Source organism: Salvelinus alpinus, chromosome 11 (genome assembly GCF_045679555.1).
Source record: "Salvelinus alpinus chromosome 11, SLU_Salpinus.1, whole genome shotgun sequence".
NCBI classification, from domain to species: Eukaryota; Metazoa; Chordata; class Actinopteri; order Salmoniformes; family Salmonidae; genus Salvelinus; species Salvelinus alpinus.
The window spans coordinates 56,796,838-56,810,199 of NC_092096.1; the positions used below are offsets into that span (position 1 = coordinate 56,796,838).

General features: G+C 49.8%; 1 protein-coding gene across 1 annotated transcript; it reads right to left on the minus strand.

The window, feature by feature from the left end:
- Positions 1–5,268: 5,268 nt before the first annotated feature.
- LOC139534517 (uncharacterized) lies at positions 5,269–10,629 on the minus strand. Its single transcript, XM_071333705.1, has 18 exons — positions 10,458–10,629; positions 10,317–10,372; positions 10,105–10,194; positions 9,750–9,877; positions 9,507–9,650; positions 9,324–9,395; positions 9,050–9,226; positions 8,728–8,824; positions 8,315–8,538; positions 8,019–8,172; positions 7,723–7,931; positions 7,464–7,581; positions 7,088–7,293; positions 6,875–6,992; positions 6,606–6,772; positions 5,854–5,936; positions 5,594–5,707; positions 5,269–5,341 (listed from the first exon to the last, which is right to left on the minus strand). Exons 1-18 carry the CDS (start codon positions 10,478–10,480, stop codon positions 5,335–5,337), a joined length of 2,187 nt encoding a protein of 728 aa, XP_071189806.1. The 5' UTR covers positions 10,481–10,629; the 3' UTR covers positions 5,269–5,334.
- Positions 10,630–13,362: the final 2,733 nt, after the last annotated feature.

Below are 13,362 nucleotides of genomic sequence, written 5' to 3' on the forward strand. Positions count from 1 at the left end.
CCTGGAGTGTAGGTTTCAGGCCATTTTGTGAAATAGTCCATGGTCGAGAAACACCCAGCGGGTTCCACGGTCTGTGGTGGGGTACGGCCCGACTACATCCACTCCCAAACTGTCCAATCCCTACTCCTCCATACATGCCCGGGAGCACAGCCTCCCACAGTGCTTTGGGGACCACCACCTGCCACCTATCCTCTCCTGTAGCTGGCTCCTTCCATTCTCACTGTAGCATGCCATCAGCCAGCCGCACCTCCACCCACTCTAGCACTGGCTGCAGGTCTGTGTCCTGCTGCTGCCTCCATTTAGCCAATTTGACAGCCTGCAGCTCACAGCAGACAGGCACGCTCACCTGGCATACTGAGGCACCGACCCCCTCCTCTGCACACAGCTCTCTCTCATGGGCCTCTCTCAGCTCCCGTGTGCAGTACAGGGACGGCGTTAGAGTGGCCCGATGTATAACTGTGAAGTCGTACAGCTGAAGCTCCTCCAACCAGCAGGCGACCTGCCCCTCTGGCTCTTTAAAAAACATGAGCCACTGGAGAGCGGAGTGATAACTCCAGTGAAGGGCAGGCCACACAGGTAGTACTTAAAGTGTTTGATGGACTCCACTACAGTGAGGAGGTCTCGCCATGTGACACAGTAGCAGTGTGTGTTTGTTGAATGTTTTGCTGAAGTACGCCACTACTCTCTCCCCTTCTGGCCCCACCTGGGCCAGCACCCCACCCATGCCCATGTAACGGATGTGAAATGGCTAGCTAGTTAGCGGGTACGCGCTAATAGCATTTCAATCGGTTACGTCACTTGCTCTGAGACCTGAAGTAGGGTTTCCCCTTGCTCTGCAAGGGCCGCGGCCTTTGTGGCGCGATGGGTAACGATGCTTCGTGGGCGACCGTTGTTGATGTGTGCAGAAGGTCCCTGGTTCGCGCCCGTGTGGAGGCGAGAGGACGGTATAAAGTTATACTGTTACATTGATGCTGTTGACCCGGATCACTGGTTGCTGCGGAAAGGGAGGAGGTTGAAAGGGGGGTGAGTGTAACGGATGTGAAATGGCTAGCTAGTTAGCGGGTACGCGCTAATAGCATTTCAATCGGTTACGTCACTTGCTCTGAGACCTGAAGTAGGGTTTCCCCTTGCTCTGCAAGAGCCGCGGCTTTTGTGGAGCGATGGGTAACGACGCTTCGTGGGTGTCAGTTGTTGATGTGTGCAGAGGGTCCCTGGTTCGCGCCCGAGGTCGGGGCGAGGGGACGGTTTAAAGTTATACTGTTACACCCACATTGCTCACATCTGTGTCCAGGAAAAAGGGCAAGGTGGGGGAGGTGAGCACATGGGCCTCGATCAGTGCACGCTAGAGGGTGTTGGAGACCTCCTGCCACTCTGCTGTCCTTCGGCAGCAGGCGGTTCAAGGGAGCGGCGACACTGGAGAAGCCCCGTACAAACCTCCTGTAGTACGAGACCAGGAAGCTCTTCAGCTGCTGCTGGTTAGTGGGAATGGGCCAGTCTTGGACAGCCCACACTTTGTCCTCCATAGTGCTGATTCCCTCTTCCCCTACTTGGTGCCCCAAGGACACCTCTCTCCTCATGAAGTGGAATTTCTCAGGGTGGCACTTCAGGCCTGCGGCAGCCACCCTTTCCAACACTCCATAGCGCCCCCAGGACAGACTGGAAGGAGCTGCCATGGGCCAGGATGTCGTCGAGGTAGACCAGACACTCCTGTCGGGGAATGCCAGCCAGCACCCTATCAATCAACTGCCCAAAAGTAGCTGGAGCGTTGAGCAAGCCGAAGCACAGGACCTTGAACTGCCAGTGCCCTCTGTTGGTGGGCGAAAGCAGTCTTGGCTCTGGGGAGAGGAGAACCTGCCAGTGACCACTGCGGAGGTCCAGTGAGGAGAGCTAGGACGTCCTAACCAGGTTCAGTGACTCATCGATACATGATATAGGGTATGACTCCTTCCTGGTTACCGCATTCAGCCGCACAAAACCTCAGCTTATCCCCCTTCTTAGGAATCATGACTATTGGTGCCGCCCAGGGGCTGCCTGAGGGCTCAATGAAGTCTGCCCACTGCATCTCCAACGGCCTTGTCTGCTGCCTCCTGGTGTGCCAGTGGGATATGGCTGGGATGCATCTTGATGGGCCGAGCGTCCCCTTGTGCTGCACCAGAATCTGACCCACCTCCTCTTCACTCAGAGCAAAGCTGTGTCTGAATTCCAACAGCAACAGCTGTTCCTGCTGCTCGGGGTCAAGACCATCACAGCTCCTCTCCCATATCTCTCTCACTGTGGACAGTGTCCTCTTCTCTCCCATCTGGGGTGGCCGGTCTGGCCCAGGCTCACAGAGGGACGTTTCATGGAGGTAGCTGGTGAAAGTAACACACAGATGGGGGAGGGCTGTGCGGAGCTGCACAGTTGTGGGCTTGAACCGAGTCCAACCTGGTACAATGTCTGGCCTCACCAGGGTTACTGTGGACTGTGTCCACCAGGGCAGGGCACCCCCTCCACAGTGACAGCGAAGTGACCAAAGTCCCCAACACCGTTCCGGCCCACCACAACAACAGGCTCCATTCACATGCAGTAGTCTGCTCCTGAGCTCTGTGGGACATTGGGTAATCCCTGCGTAGATGGCCTGGCTGGCCACACCCCCAGCAGACCAAGTGGCCAGAGCGTGTGCTGCATGCTGTCTGTAGTGCAATAGAACGATTGAGTTTAGTTATTTTCACGCAGGTTTTTCCGGCTCTGGGCTGCACTGCACCACAGCCCACACAGTGGGTGTACTGTATTGACATGCCCCCATGGAAGCTCCAGTCCACACAATCTCCAAGGCTTTCTGTAATGAATCAAACACGACAGCGTCTAGGGTTTACCGAGAATGGTGCGACCCCCCCCAAAAATCTAGTCAGCTGCAGTCCTGTACGCAAAAGGGTGGGGAATGGAACTAAAACATTTACAGGGGGGGGGGGGGGGGGGGGGGGTTGAGGGGCAGCTCTCGGGGAACTATAGGAGGGGAATCTTGGGGGGCTGGTGGTCTGGCAGTTGGGAGCTTGGGCCGATGGCTGATGGGGACTCGAACCAGCGATCTGTTTTTTGGCCTTGTGGGAGATCTGTCAACGTGCCCTTGATTAGGGCGGTGACCCTGGTTGCTTCTGTGGGTCACTCTGGAAGATGGCTAATGTGATGTAGATGTTGAGCAGCTTCACTGCAAGTAGATATCATTTTTTTAATTGAATACAACATAAAGAAAAATTATTACAAAAAAAAGATTAGTGCAAGCTAATATATACGGGCCACAAACAGGCAAATAACGGTGCAGCACAAAAGTGTTGTGCAAAACGGCATCTCGGAATGCACAACTCATCGGTGCTTGTCACAGATGGGCTAATGTAGCAGACGACCACACCGGGTTCCACTTATATCAGCTAAAATCAAGAACTGTGGGCACGCAACCACCAACACTGAACAATTGAGCGGAAAAACATTGATTGGTCCGACAAATCCCGGTTCCATCATGATGGCAGAGTCCCGATTTGGTTTAAGTAGCATGAGTCAATGACCCCATCCTGTCTGTTGACAACAGTGGTGTAATGCTGTGGTGGATGTTTTCCTGGCACACGTTAGGTCCAACACCGTTCACCTGACGACCGAGTTCAGCCTGCAGGCGCCCGGCCTGCCACAAGGAGTCACTAGAGCGCGATGAGTCAAATTAAGCCCGTCCGGCCAAACCCTCCCCTGGACAATGCTGGGCCAATTGTGTGCGACCCTATGGGAGCCCCGATCACGATCGAACCCGGGTCTGTAGTAGCACCTCCAGCACAGTGATGCAGTGCCTTAGACGGCTGCGCCACACAGGAGGCCCCTTTAGCGGGCTCTCTTGTATGCGTCCATGTCCCATTCCTTGTAAGTGGTAGATTAGCCTTTAGCCCAGCACTGATATTGTCTGTAATCCATGGTTTATTTTGAATACATTCGTAGTCACTGTAGGGATGACAGTCTATGCACTTATTGAAGCCTGTGACTGTTGGTGGTAAACTCAATGTCTGCGTATTGTCATCACAGGAGGCTGCTGAGTGCAAGAAGACTCTTAATGTCTGGAATAGAGCAAATGAAACTGCTGGAAACCATGTATTTGATACCATTCTACTCCAGCCATTAACACGAGCCAGTCCTCTCCAAATAAAAGGTGCCACCAACCTCCTGTGAGTCATGTATATCGTCCTAAGGTCATGATTTTGTTGCTCGTATTGTTTGGTTTATTACATTTTTTAATATTTGAAGAACCCCGAAACATATCCCAATCTGTGCTAGCGAAAGTCTTGTAGCCTCGCGTTTGTCGTCCTACCACTTCCGTATTGAGCGCATCACTGGTACTTCCTGTTTGAAAAACAGTAAAACAGAATCACATTTAGATTTGCTGAAGGACCTTATGCGTAATGACTCGGGATGATCCAGCTGGGTATGTGTGACGCACCGTAGGAAAGTCTTTGTTCTGCGGCAGGTAGCCTAGTCGTTAGAGCATTGGACTAGAAACCGAAAGGTTGCCAGATTGAATCCGAGCTGACAAGGTAAAAAAATAAGAGTCGTTCTGCCCCTGAACAAGGCAGTTAACCCACTGTTCCTAGACAGTCATTGAAAATAAGAATTTGTTCAACGAAAAAAACATTTCATTTATTTTTTTAATCTGTTGACGTCCCAGATTGCTCTGTGGGAGGGAGGGGAGAAACACCAAGAATCATACATCAACGCCACCGTCTGTCCGCCCACTGGACTCCGCACCCATGCCCACTTCATCCACCTAGCAGACTTGAGCCCCGCTGCCCTTAGCCAGATCCGATGTCCACCCACAAGCATTCCAGTGATCCTACACTCAGGCCACCTTGAAGTATTGTCCCTTTCCACTGCTAGGCTAATCCACATTGCCAGCCACTATAGTCCACTAGTGCAATTTCGGTTTACTTGACACCAATATAATAACCTTGGTGTTCAGGCTACTGTGTGGCTGTAGCCCACAAACACCCTAAATAAACAGAACTGTTGGGACTAGAGATAAAAGGAAAAGCCTGGTTCAACCTCTTGCTAGCTACATTAGTGACACCAGCTCGTCACATATTGGCTACCTAAGGTAGCATCATGGCAATCTTATTTCTGGAGGCAATGGAAATAGCATTTGAGTTAGCCCACCCAGGGTTGACTTCAGTGCCAATGTTAGAGCTTTAAAGTGTTAATTAATTAGTATTCACTTGGGGTATAATCCAAACTGAATGAAGCCACATCAGGACAAGCTACAGAGATTAGCAAGATTTTATTTAAGACATTTACACTCAATACTCTTAACATTCAGTCACTTCATTAGTTCCTACGGAGAGAGGGGGAAAAAGTTAGCTCAGTTTGAAATGTAACACCATACTAGTAGTCATTGTATGTCATAAAATTGTTGCGTGACTTGTGGGCCAAATGGTTCAAATGCCAGCTTTGCCTTATAATGCAGGCATTTCTCCCAGGAGTACCTCCTGTTTGAGGTATAATGGTGGGCTGAAATAATTTGTGGACAGAGTCAGGAGTAAGTATCTCCACTTTTTAGATGCATGACAAAGTATTGAACACTCACTTTACAGGAACTCTAGTCAAGATGGTGCCATGTCCTGGTGAGTCTGCTTCAAACCGCCGATACGCAAACAGCTTGTATAGGCCACTCAGTGGATAGACACACCGCACTGTTAACCTAACGAGAAAACAATTGAACAGTGTACATTAAAGCCACAAGAGCCTGTAGTGAGAGTTATTGACTGATGAATATTTATTGTACTTGTGTTTGAACCAATGAGACAGTATATTATTAGTGAAGTCATGTACACAAAGGCAGTATACCTGGTTGAGACTGGTGCTTCCACAGATTGGCTTGTGTGCTCAACGGTTATCTCATTTTCGTAGGTAAGGTGCTGGTAATCAAACTGCAACACAAGAGGTCAAAACAAACCGGAATTTAATAAGTTAACCATTAACCTGTTGAAAGCCATGTCTAAACGCTTACGGTTCATTCTTGTCAGGCCTCATGAGAAATCAAGACAGTTTAAGTCTAAATAGTTGGCCTGTATGCTGAAAGTTCTTGAGCTAAACCAGGGTTTCCCCAAACTCAGTCCTGGGGCACATACTTTGCCCTGGCATTACACAGATTCAAATACCAACTCAGCAAGCTTTGAATAAGCTGTGTAGCACATAAGCAAAATAATATAAGGTCCCAGGGGCCCTAGAATAAAGTTTGGGAACACAGAGTTAAAGGCACACTCATCACTTGGACCGATTCTGCACATGTAGTATAACTAGATGGGTTATTCTGGTGTTCAAATTATTTGGCCAGATTAGGATATGGGGCAAAGGTTGTGCTTAAACAATTTAAGTTAAATGAGGGCTTCAGCTGAGTCCTTTGGTAAGAGTGGAGGCTTCAAACCAAAAATCCAGAACTGGACCCAGAACTAAAACCCGCAGCTGACAAATTTATCAAGATTGTTATTGGTTAAGATTGAAGACCGTTGGAACTTTAATTTTAAATACCGATCACTCGTAGAGCCAGACACCTGATTGCAGTTATGACTAATTCTATGGGTTGGACAGTGCTATACCTTGACCCTGGTTCCACAGGTGTCGAGTCTAAAGCTAAAGAGAACCCTGGTGTCATCCATCTCTTGGGGCCTGCAGGTGGAGTCCAGGAGGGAGGTTCTGCTGGGTTCAGATCCAGGGATGGCCAAAATCACAGACACCACTGTCATCACACCTTCAGTGGAACACACTGGAGAGAGGAAGGCCTGTTAGTGCTGATCAATCCTATAAAAGCGTCACCAGGCAAAAGCAATCGAAGCTGCAGGTCAATATATGACCAACTAGTAGTTACCTATGACCTCAGTAGTCTGGAAGAGACACGCTTTGGCCAAGGAGCTCTTGACCGCCAAGGTCTTTGGAACCCTTGAGAGAATTTCAAAAGTGCCACGGAACTGCTTCAAATTGATGTCCTGGGGAAAAAAAAGAGCAGGTACATTTTAAAATTATAACTCCTACTTTACCCAACGACAAGTCAGTTTAAGCGCTTGACCAATGAGCATCTCACCTTATAAGTGTAGCCAACAGTGAAGAGGGGCACTTCCAGGGTCAGACTCTTGCTGTCATTCCGCATAATGTATCCCCGCTTGGCTGCCAGATTTGGGGTCAGAAGGTAAGGGCCAACACCCACCTCCCACAGGTAGTCAAATGGCTTATGGTCCATCTGGAAACGGATGCTTTTCTCGTTGCAGATGCCTTTGAAGACCGGAGGAACTGATGAGAAGGAAAGCCAAATAGTTTAGTCAATAGTGACAAGATAACGTTAGGGGTAAACATGGGGAAGTGTAGTGGTTGGTTGCTGGGCTGCGTCATCTGAACCAGAAGACTAGGAATACCATCGTGCAGCCCAGGTCTCTTATAGTTGAAGGTTTTAGTCAACTTACAGACATCATTGAACTGAGCCACGACTGAGGCCAGGTAGTAGTAGGGCTCCTCCTGAGGCAGGATGACCAAAGTGTAGTTGATGTCCAACGAGTACTCAAGAAGCCCCTCTGTAGGGTACTATGGACAGGAACACAACTCATTAAGAAACAGCACAAGCCTTCCAATTCACCTCTTAAAACCATTGGAGAAAGTTGAGGCGAGGAACCCCCTGTACTCCAATGTTGAGGAAAAGCCGAGACAAGTAGCTAATATCATTACCAGCTTGTGAATAACGGCGTCAAATGGCACCCTGAGAATGTAGGCATGTAGGGTACTATTGGGCTGGGGGACCATGGTTATGACGAGGCCACTTTTATTCGCCTCTCGTATGGTGAAGTTGTGACCATTGAGCTTCACAGCCACCAGGTCAACATCGTAGGAGAGGTTCCCCAGGTAAACAGTAAACACACGATCCTCAAGGACTGTTTCTGTAGTGGGGAAGGACAACAGGGTCATTAGCAATCATGACCATGGCACTGAAGAGCCACTTCGGATTGGCTAGTAGAACTCCTTACGGTTAATGATGGAGGTGTGCTGGATCAGAAGGGGTGTGCTCATGGGCCTGTGGAGGCGGAGTCTGGTCTCGGCACCAGAGTCATCAAGAAAGGTTTGTTCATAGTAGAGACGGAACACATAGAACTCATGGTACATGTTGTCCATCACAAAGCTCTGGAAGAGTTGAAACCGTTATGAAGCATCTGCCATTAGGTTATAGGGTACAAAGTAGAATATTCAAGGTGTACAGCGGACATGAGCGACTGAAGCCATTTGCAGCTTCAGAATACAAGGTAAACGTCTGCATGCTACTGACTTTTCTGTATCCTCCGGCAGCGTTGAAGGGGATACTGATCTGGACAGTGGTGTCACTGATGTCCATGCTGTAGCCTCGCTCTGCTGTGATGGGCTCATTCAGGAGCTGACCATCCACCCCCATTGAGATCTTGCTGCTCTCCAACCCAGAGAGGCCAGAGACCAGCGGGGACAGCAGAGTGGGGGTCTGCCAGACCAGCCCCACCCCATCATACATTCCTTCATCTGGAAAGAGGTTATACATAGACGCTTTAAGGCTGATGAACACTTCCTGGTTTAGTGATCAATCAGTGCAGTTATCCGAAATTACTTTATAGGTGAAAAAAGTCACTAGATTGAGCGATCACTATTGCTTTAGCCCATCCAGTCCTTTGAACCTTGAATGGTCAGGGCTGATATGTCACGGAAACTTACCAGTGCTGCAAGCAACCGCCAAGTTCACCATGATGACCAACCATCTCTGCCTGGAGACAAGTATTGGATAGACCATCTCAACCAACATACCATTCACCTGGAATTAGATAATGATTTGGTACCTGCCAACAATACAGCATGAAGATAACTGAAAAGCAATGTAAATAAATCCAGTATTCCAGCCTAAACAAGTTATATTTTAAGAGATCCTACAGGAAAGCATGACCCTACCCATCAAGGCATTTAATGTAATTTGAGATGGGAAAGCCTCATGCTACCATTGAGACATACCCAAGATAACTGCATCCATTTAAATCCTCACCATGGTGACAGACCCCATGACAGAGCTTGGCGTGTAGGGTGAACGGAACACCAGCCTCCCCTGGGTGAGGTAGAACACGTAGCCCAGCTCCCGAGCCTCTGAGGGGGACATGGGAGTCAGCTGCTGCCCATCGTGCTGGAACATCACCTGCCAGGTAGACGTGGCAGAGCTGTGGGCCTGATGGGGAACAAAAGACAGGTCATGCATGGTGGTATTGGGGACAAACTGGTGGAGCTCATCTAATTGAGAATTTGCCAAATAGCCTTTAGCTTACTGTAGCAAGGGCAGCAGTCCAGTCATCTGCTTTTGTACCAGGTAGACCAGACACGTCACCCCTCACCGACACCTACAGGGGAAGATAAGACCATACTCCTATAAAAAAAGGTTAAGGATAGTCTAGGCCAGCATCAGCACAAATATAACCCTGGATGCACAGTCTAGATCCATGCATCAGTACCTCCATATAGTTCTCCTCACAGCTGACTTCTCTGGTGGACCAGGGTAAAGGGAGGGAGCAGTTTGCAGTCACAGTGTAGGTGGTTTCCACTCCATTCACATCAATTGTGATCAAGTTAAAGCTAAAAGTGAACACCTCATCATCCTAAAATACAATACACAAGACCTTCAACTTTAAGAAATGCAAAAAAAGTTTAAAAACCCTTCTAGCTTTGAAAAGATTATCATGTGTGGTGATATGAACCTGGTTGTCAGTGTGGCAGGAGAAGTAGGAGGCTCTGAGTTCAGCATGGCCAGGCAGAGGGAGGATACTGAACATGTAGCCACACTCTGACCCATACTGCTTAGTGATGGGGTGTATACCATCAGCATCTAGATGGGGAAAAGGATTGGGTTAAATGATTTGAATATGCTCAAGTCAGGAAGAAATACAATTTCAACTTCATAAGTGGTCCAACAGCACAGTGAGAGACTGAAATATACTGCAGGGAGAGACATGCTGTCAGCACCAGCTACCAAACAATGGCCAAGATCTTTAGTTGACCAAACCGGATTTCAGGCCCATTTTGCATCAGAATTAAGGTTAAAAGCATACTTACCAACCGCTTCAAAGCGAGGTTCATTCCCAGCGAATGAGAGTTGGGTTGTTACCAACAGGTATCGATCCCGACACACAGTCTCAATGGCCCCTATATTAGACCCACAAGGTGAGACTATGAAGGGTGGAAGGTATATGATTCTGACCAACAATTAATACTAGTGTTATATAGCTTGTACAAAAGGCTAATCTGACCCAATTTCAGTTTCTTACCTCTTGGAAGGTCAGAACATCTTACACTAGGCCATACAGACAGGAGTACAAATACTCTAAGAAAAACATAAGCACAGGTCAACAAAGTGTGCTAGTGTCAAAACACTTACTCAAAACATTTATGCCCGCCACCAAACTTACCCCAACCAACACCCAAAAGCCATTGCCACTGAGCAGTGTCTAACCCTAGCCAGGAACAACTAGCAAACTACACCTGCTAACTAACCCAAGCTAACATAAACCATGGGCTTGCAGTATCCTGGACCAAACAGCAGTTGATGAGTGGCACATTCTCTCTCTGGCACTTGTATATAGGAGTGGTGCTTTGCTTGACCAATTACAAGCTTTCTGGAGTTAATGTGCAGGTAATTCATTTGATAATTGGGTCACATGGTTGGGCAGTTTACCAGAGCCTAAGGGTGCATCTCAATAGTCTAATGTGGATTCCTCTCCTCATCTCCTCTCATTCCCCCCTTCTTAGGACATGTTTTCCATCTCCATAGTCTGTAATTTATATTTATACATATCATTTCATGTTCTTGGTACAGATAAATCCTTGACTTTGGGGAATCAGCTTTGTGATCAAGTCCAGTATTATATTTTTACTTGGCAATGGGCTCATTATATGAAAAACATTAAGTAGGGATTTGAATAAACTTCACAGATTTGCAAACATGTTTATATTTTTTAATGGGCATTCAACAGAACATCTTCACTGTAGCACACCCACCACTGCCACATACTGCCCTGACCTCACATTTCTCCCTCTGGGGAGCAGCTTGACCCAGTACACCATCTTCTCCCATCCTATCCAGGACCATGCACCGCCACACCCAGTGACTGTCCAGCTTGGGGCAACTACGTTTCTTTCTTTCTTTCTCATCAGCGATGATGGCCAGCTGCTGTGCTAGCGTTTTGTTGAAGCGCTCCACGAGGCCATCGCTCTACGGGTGAAGCGGAGTGGTGCGGATTCTGTGCCTATCCAGCCGCTCACACATGGTGGCGAACACACGGGACTGTCGCTGTGAATGGACTCAGCGCCAAACCTGCTGAACATATGGCTGTGAGGGCGTCGACGATGGTCTCTGCTTCCTGGAGTGTAGGTTTCAGGCCATTTTGTGAAATAGTCCATGGTCGAGAAACACCCAGCGGTTTCCACGGTCTGTGGTGGGGTACGGCCCGACTACATCCACTCCCAAACTGTCCAATCACTACTCCTCCATGCATGCCCGGGAGCACAGCCTCCCACAGTGCTTTGGGGACCCCCACCTGCCACCTATCCTCTCCTGTAGCTGGCTCCTTCCATTCTCACTGTAGCATGCCATCAGCCAGCCGCACCTCCACCCACTCTAGCACTGGCTGCAGGTCTATGTCCTGCTGCTGCCTCCATTTAGCCAATTTGACAGCCTGCAGCTCACAGCAGACAGGCACGCTCACCTGGCATACTGAGGCACCGACCCCCTCTGCAAACAGCTCTCTCTCATGGGCCTCTCTCAGCTCCCGTGTGCAGTACAGGGCCGGCGTTAGAGTGGCCCGATGTATAACTGTGAAGTCGTACAGCTGAAGCTCCTCCAACCAGCAGGCGACCTGCCCCTCTGGCTCTTTAAAAAACATGAGCCACTGGAGAGCGGAGTGATAACTCCTTACAGTGAAGGGCAGGCCACACAGGTAGTACTTGAAGTGTTTGATGGACTCCACTACAGTGAGGAGCTCTCGCCATATGACACAGTAGCAGTGTGTGTTTGTTGAATGTCTTGCTGAAGTACGCCACTACTCTCTCCCCTTCTGGCCCCACCTTGGCCAGCATCCCACCCATGCCCACATTGCTCGCATCTGTGTCCAGGAAAAAGGGCAAGGTGGGGGAGGTGAGCACATGGGCCTCGATCAGTGCACGCTAGAGGGTGTTGGAGACCTCCTGCCACTCTGCTGTCCTTCGGCAGCAGGCGGTTCAAGGGAGCGGCGACACTGGAGAAGCCCCGTACAAACCTCCTGTAGTACGAGACCAGGAAGCTCTTCAGCTGCTGCTGGTTAGTGGGAATGGGCCAGTCTTGGACAGCCCACACTTTGTCCTCCATAGTGCTGATTCCCTCTCCCCCTACTTGGTGCCCCAAGGACACCTCTCTCCTCATGAAGTGGGATTTCTCAGGGTGGCACTTCAGGCCTGCGGCAGCCACCCTTTCCAACACTCCATAGCGCCCCCAGGACAGACTGGAAGGAGCTGCCATGGGCCAGGATGTCGTCGAGGTAGACCAGACACTCCTGTCGGGGAATGCCAGCCCGCACCCTATCAATCAACTGCCCAAAAGTAGCTGGAGCGTTGAGCAAGCCGAAGCACAGGACCTTGAACTGCCAGTGCCCTCTGTTGGTGGGCGAAAGCAGTCTTGGCTCTGTGGAGAGGAGAACCTGCCAGTGACCACTGCGGAGGTCCAGTGAGGAGAGCTAGGAGGACGTCCTAACCAGGTTCAGTGACTCATCGATACATGATATAGGGTATGACTCCTTCCTGGTTACCGCATTCAGCCGCACAAAACCTCAGCTTATCCCCCTTCTTAGGAATCATGACTATTGGTGCCGCCCAGGGGCTGCCTGAGGGCTCAATGAAGTCTGCCCACTGCATCTCCAACGGCCTTGTCTGCTGCCTCCTGGTGTGCCAGTGGGATATGGCTGGGATGCATCTTGATGGGCCGAGCGTCCCCTCGTGCTGCACCAGAATCTGACCCACCTCCTCTTCACTCAGAGCAAAGCTGTCTCTGAATTCCAACAGCAACAGCTGTTCCTGCTGCTCGGGGTCAAGACCATCACAGCTCCTCTCCCATATCTCTCTCACTGTGGACAGTGTCCTCTTCTCTCCCATCTGGGGTGGCCGGTCTGGCCCAGGCTCACAGAGGGACGTTTCATGGAGGTAGCTGGTGAAAGTAACACACAGATGGGGGAGGGCTGTGCGGAGCTGCACAGTTGTGGGCTTGAACCGAGTCCAACCTGGTACAATGTCTGGCCTCACCAGGGTTACTGTGGACTGTGTCCACCAGGGCAGGGCACCCCCTCC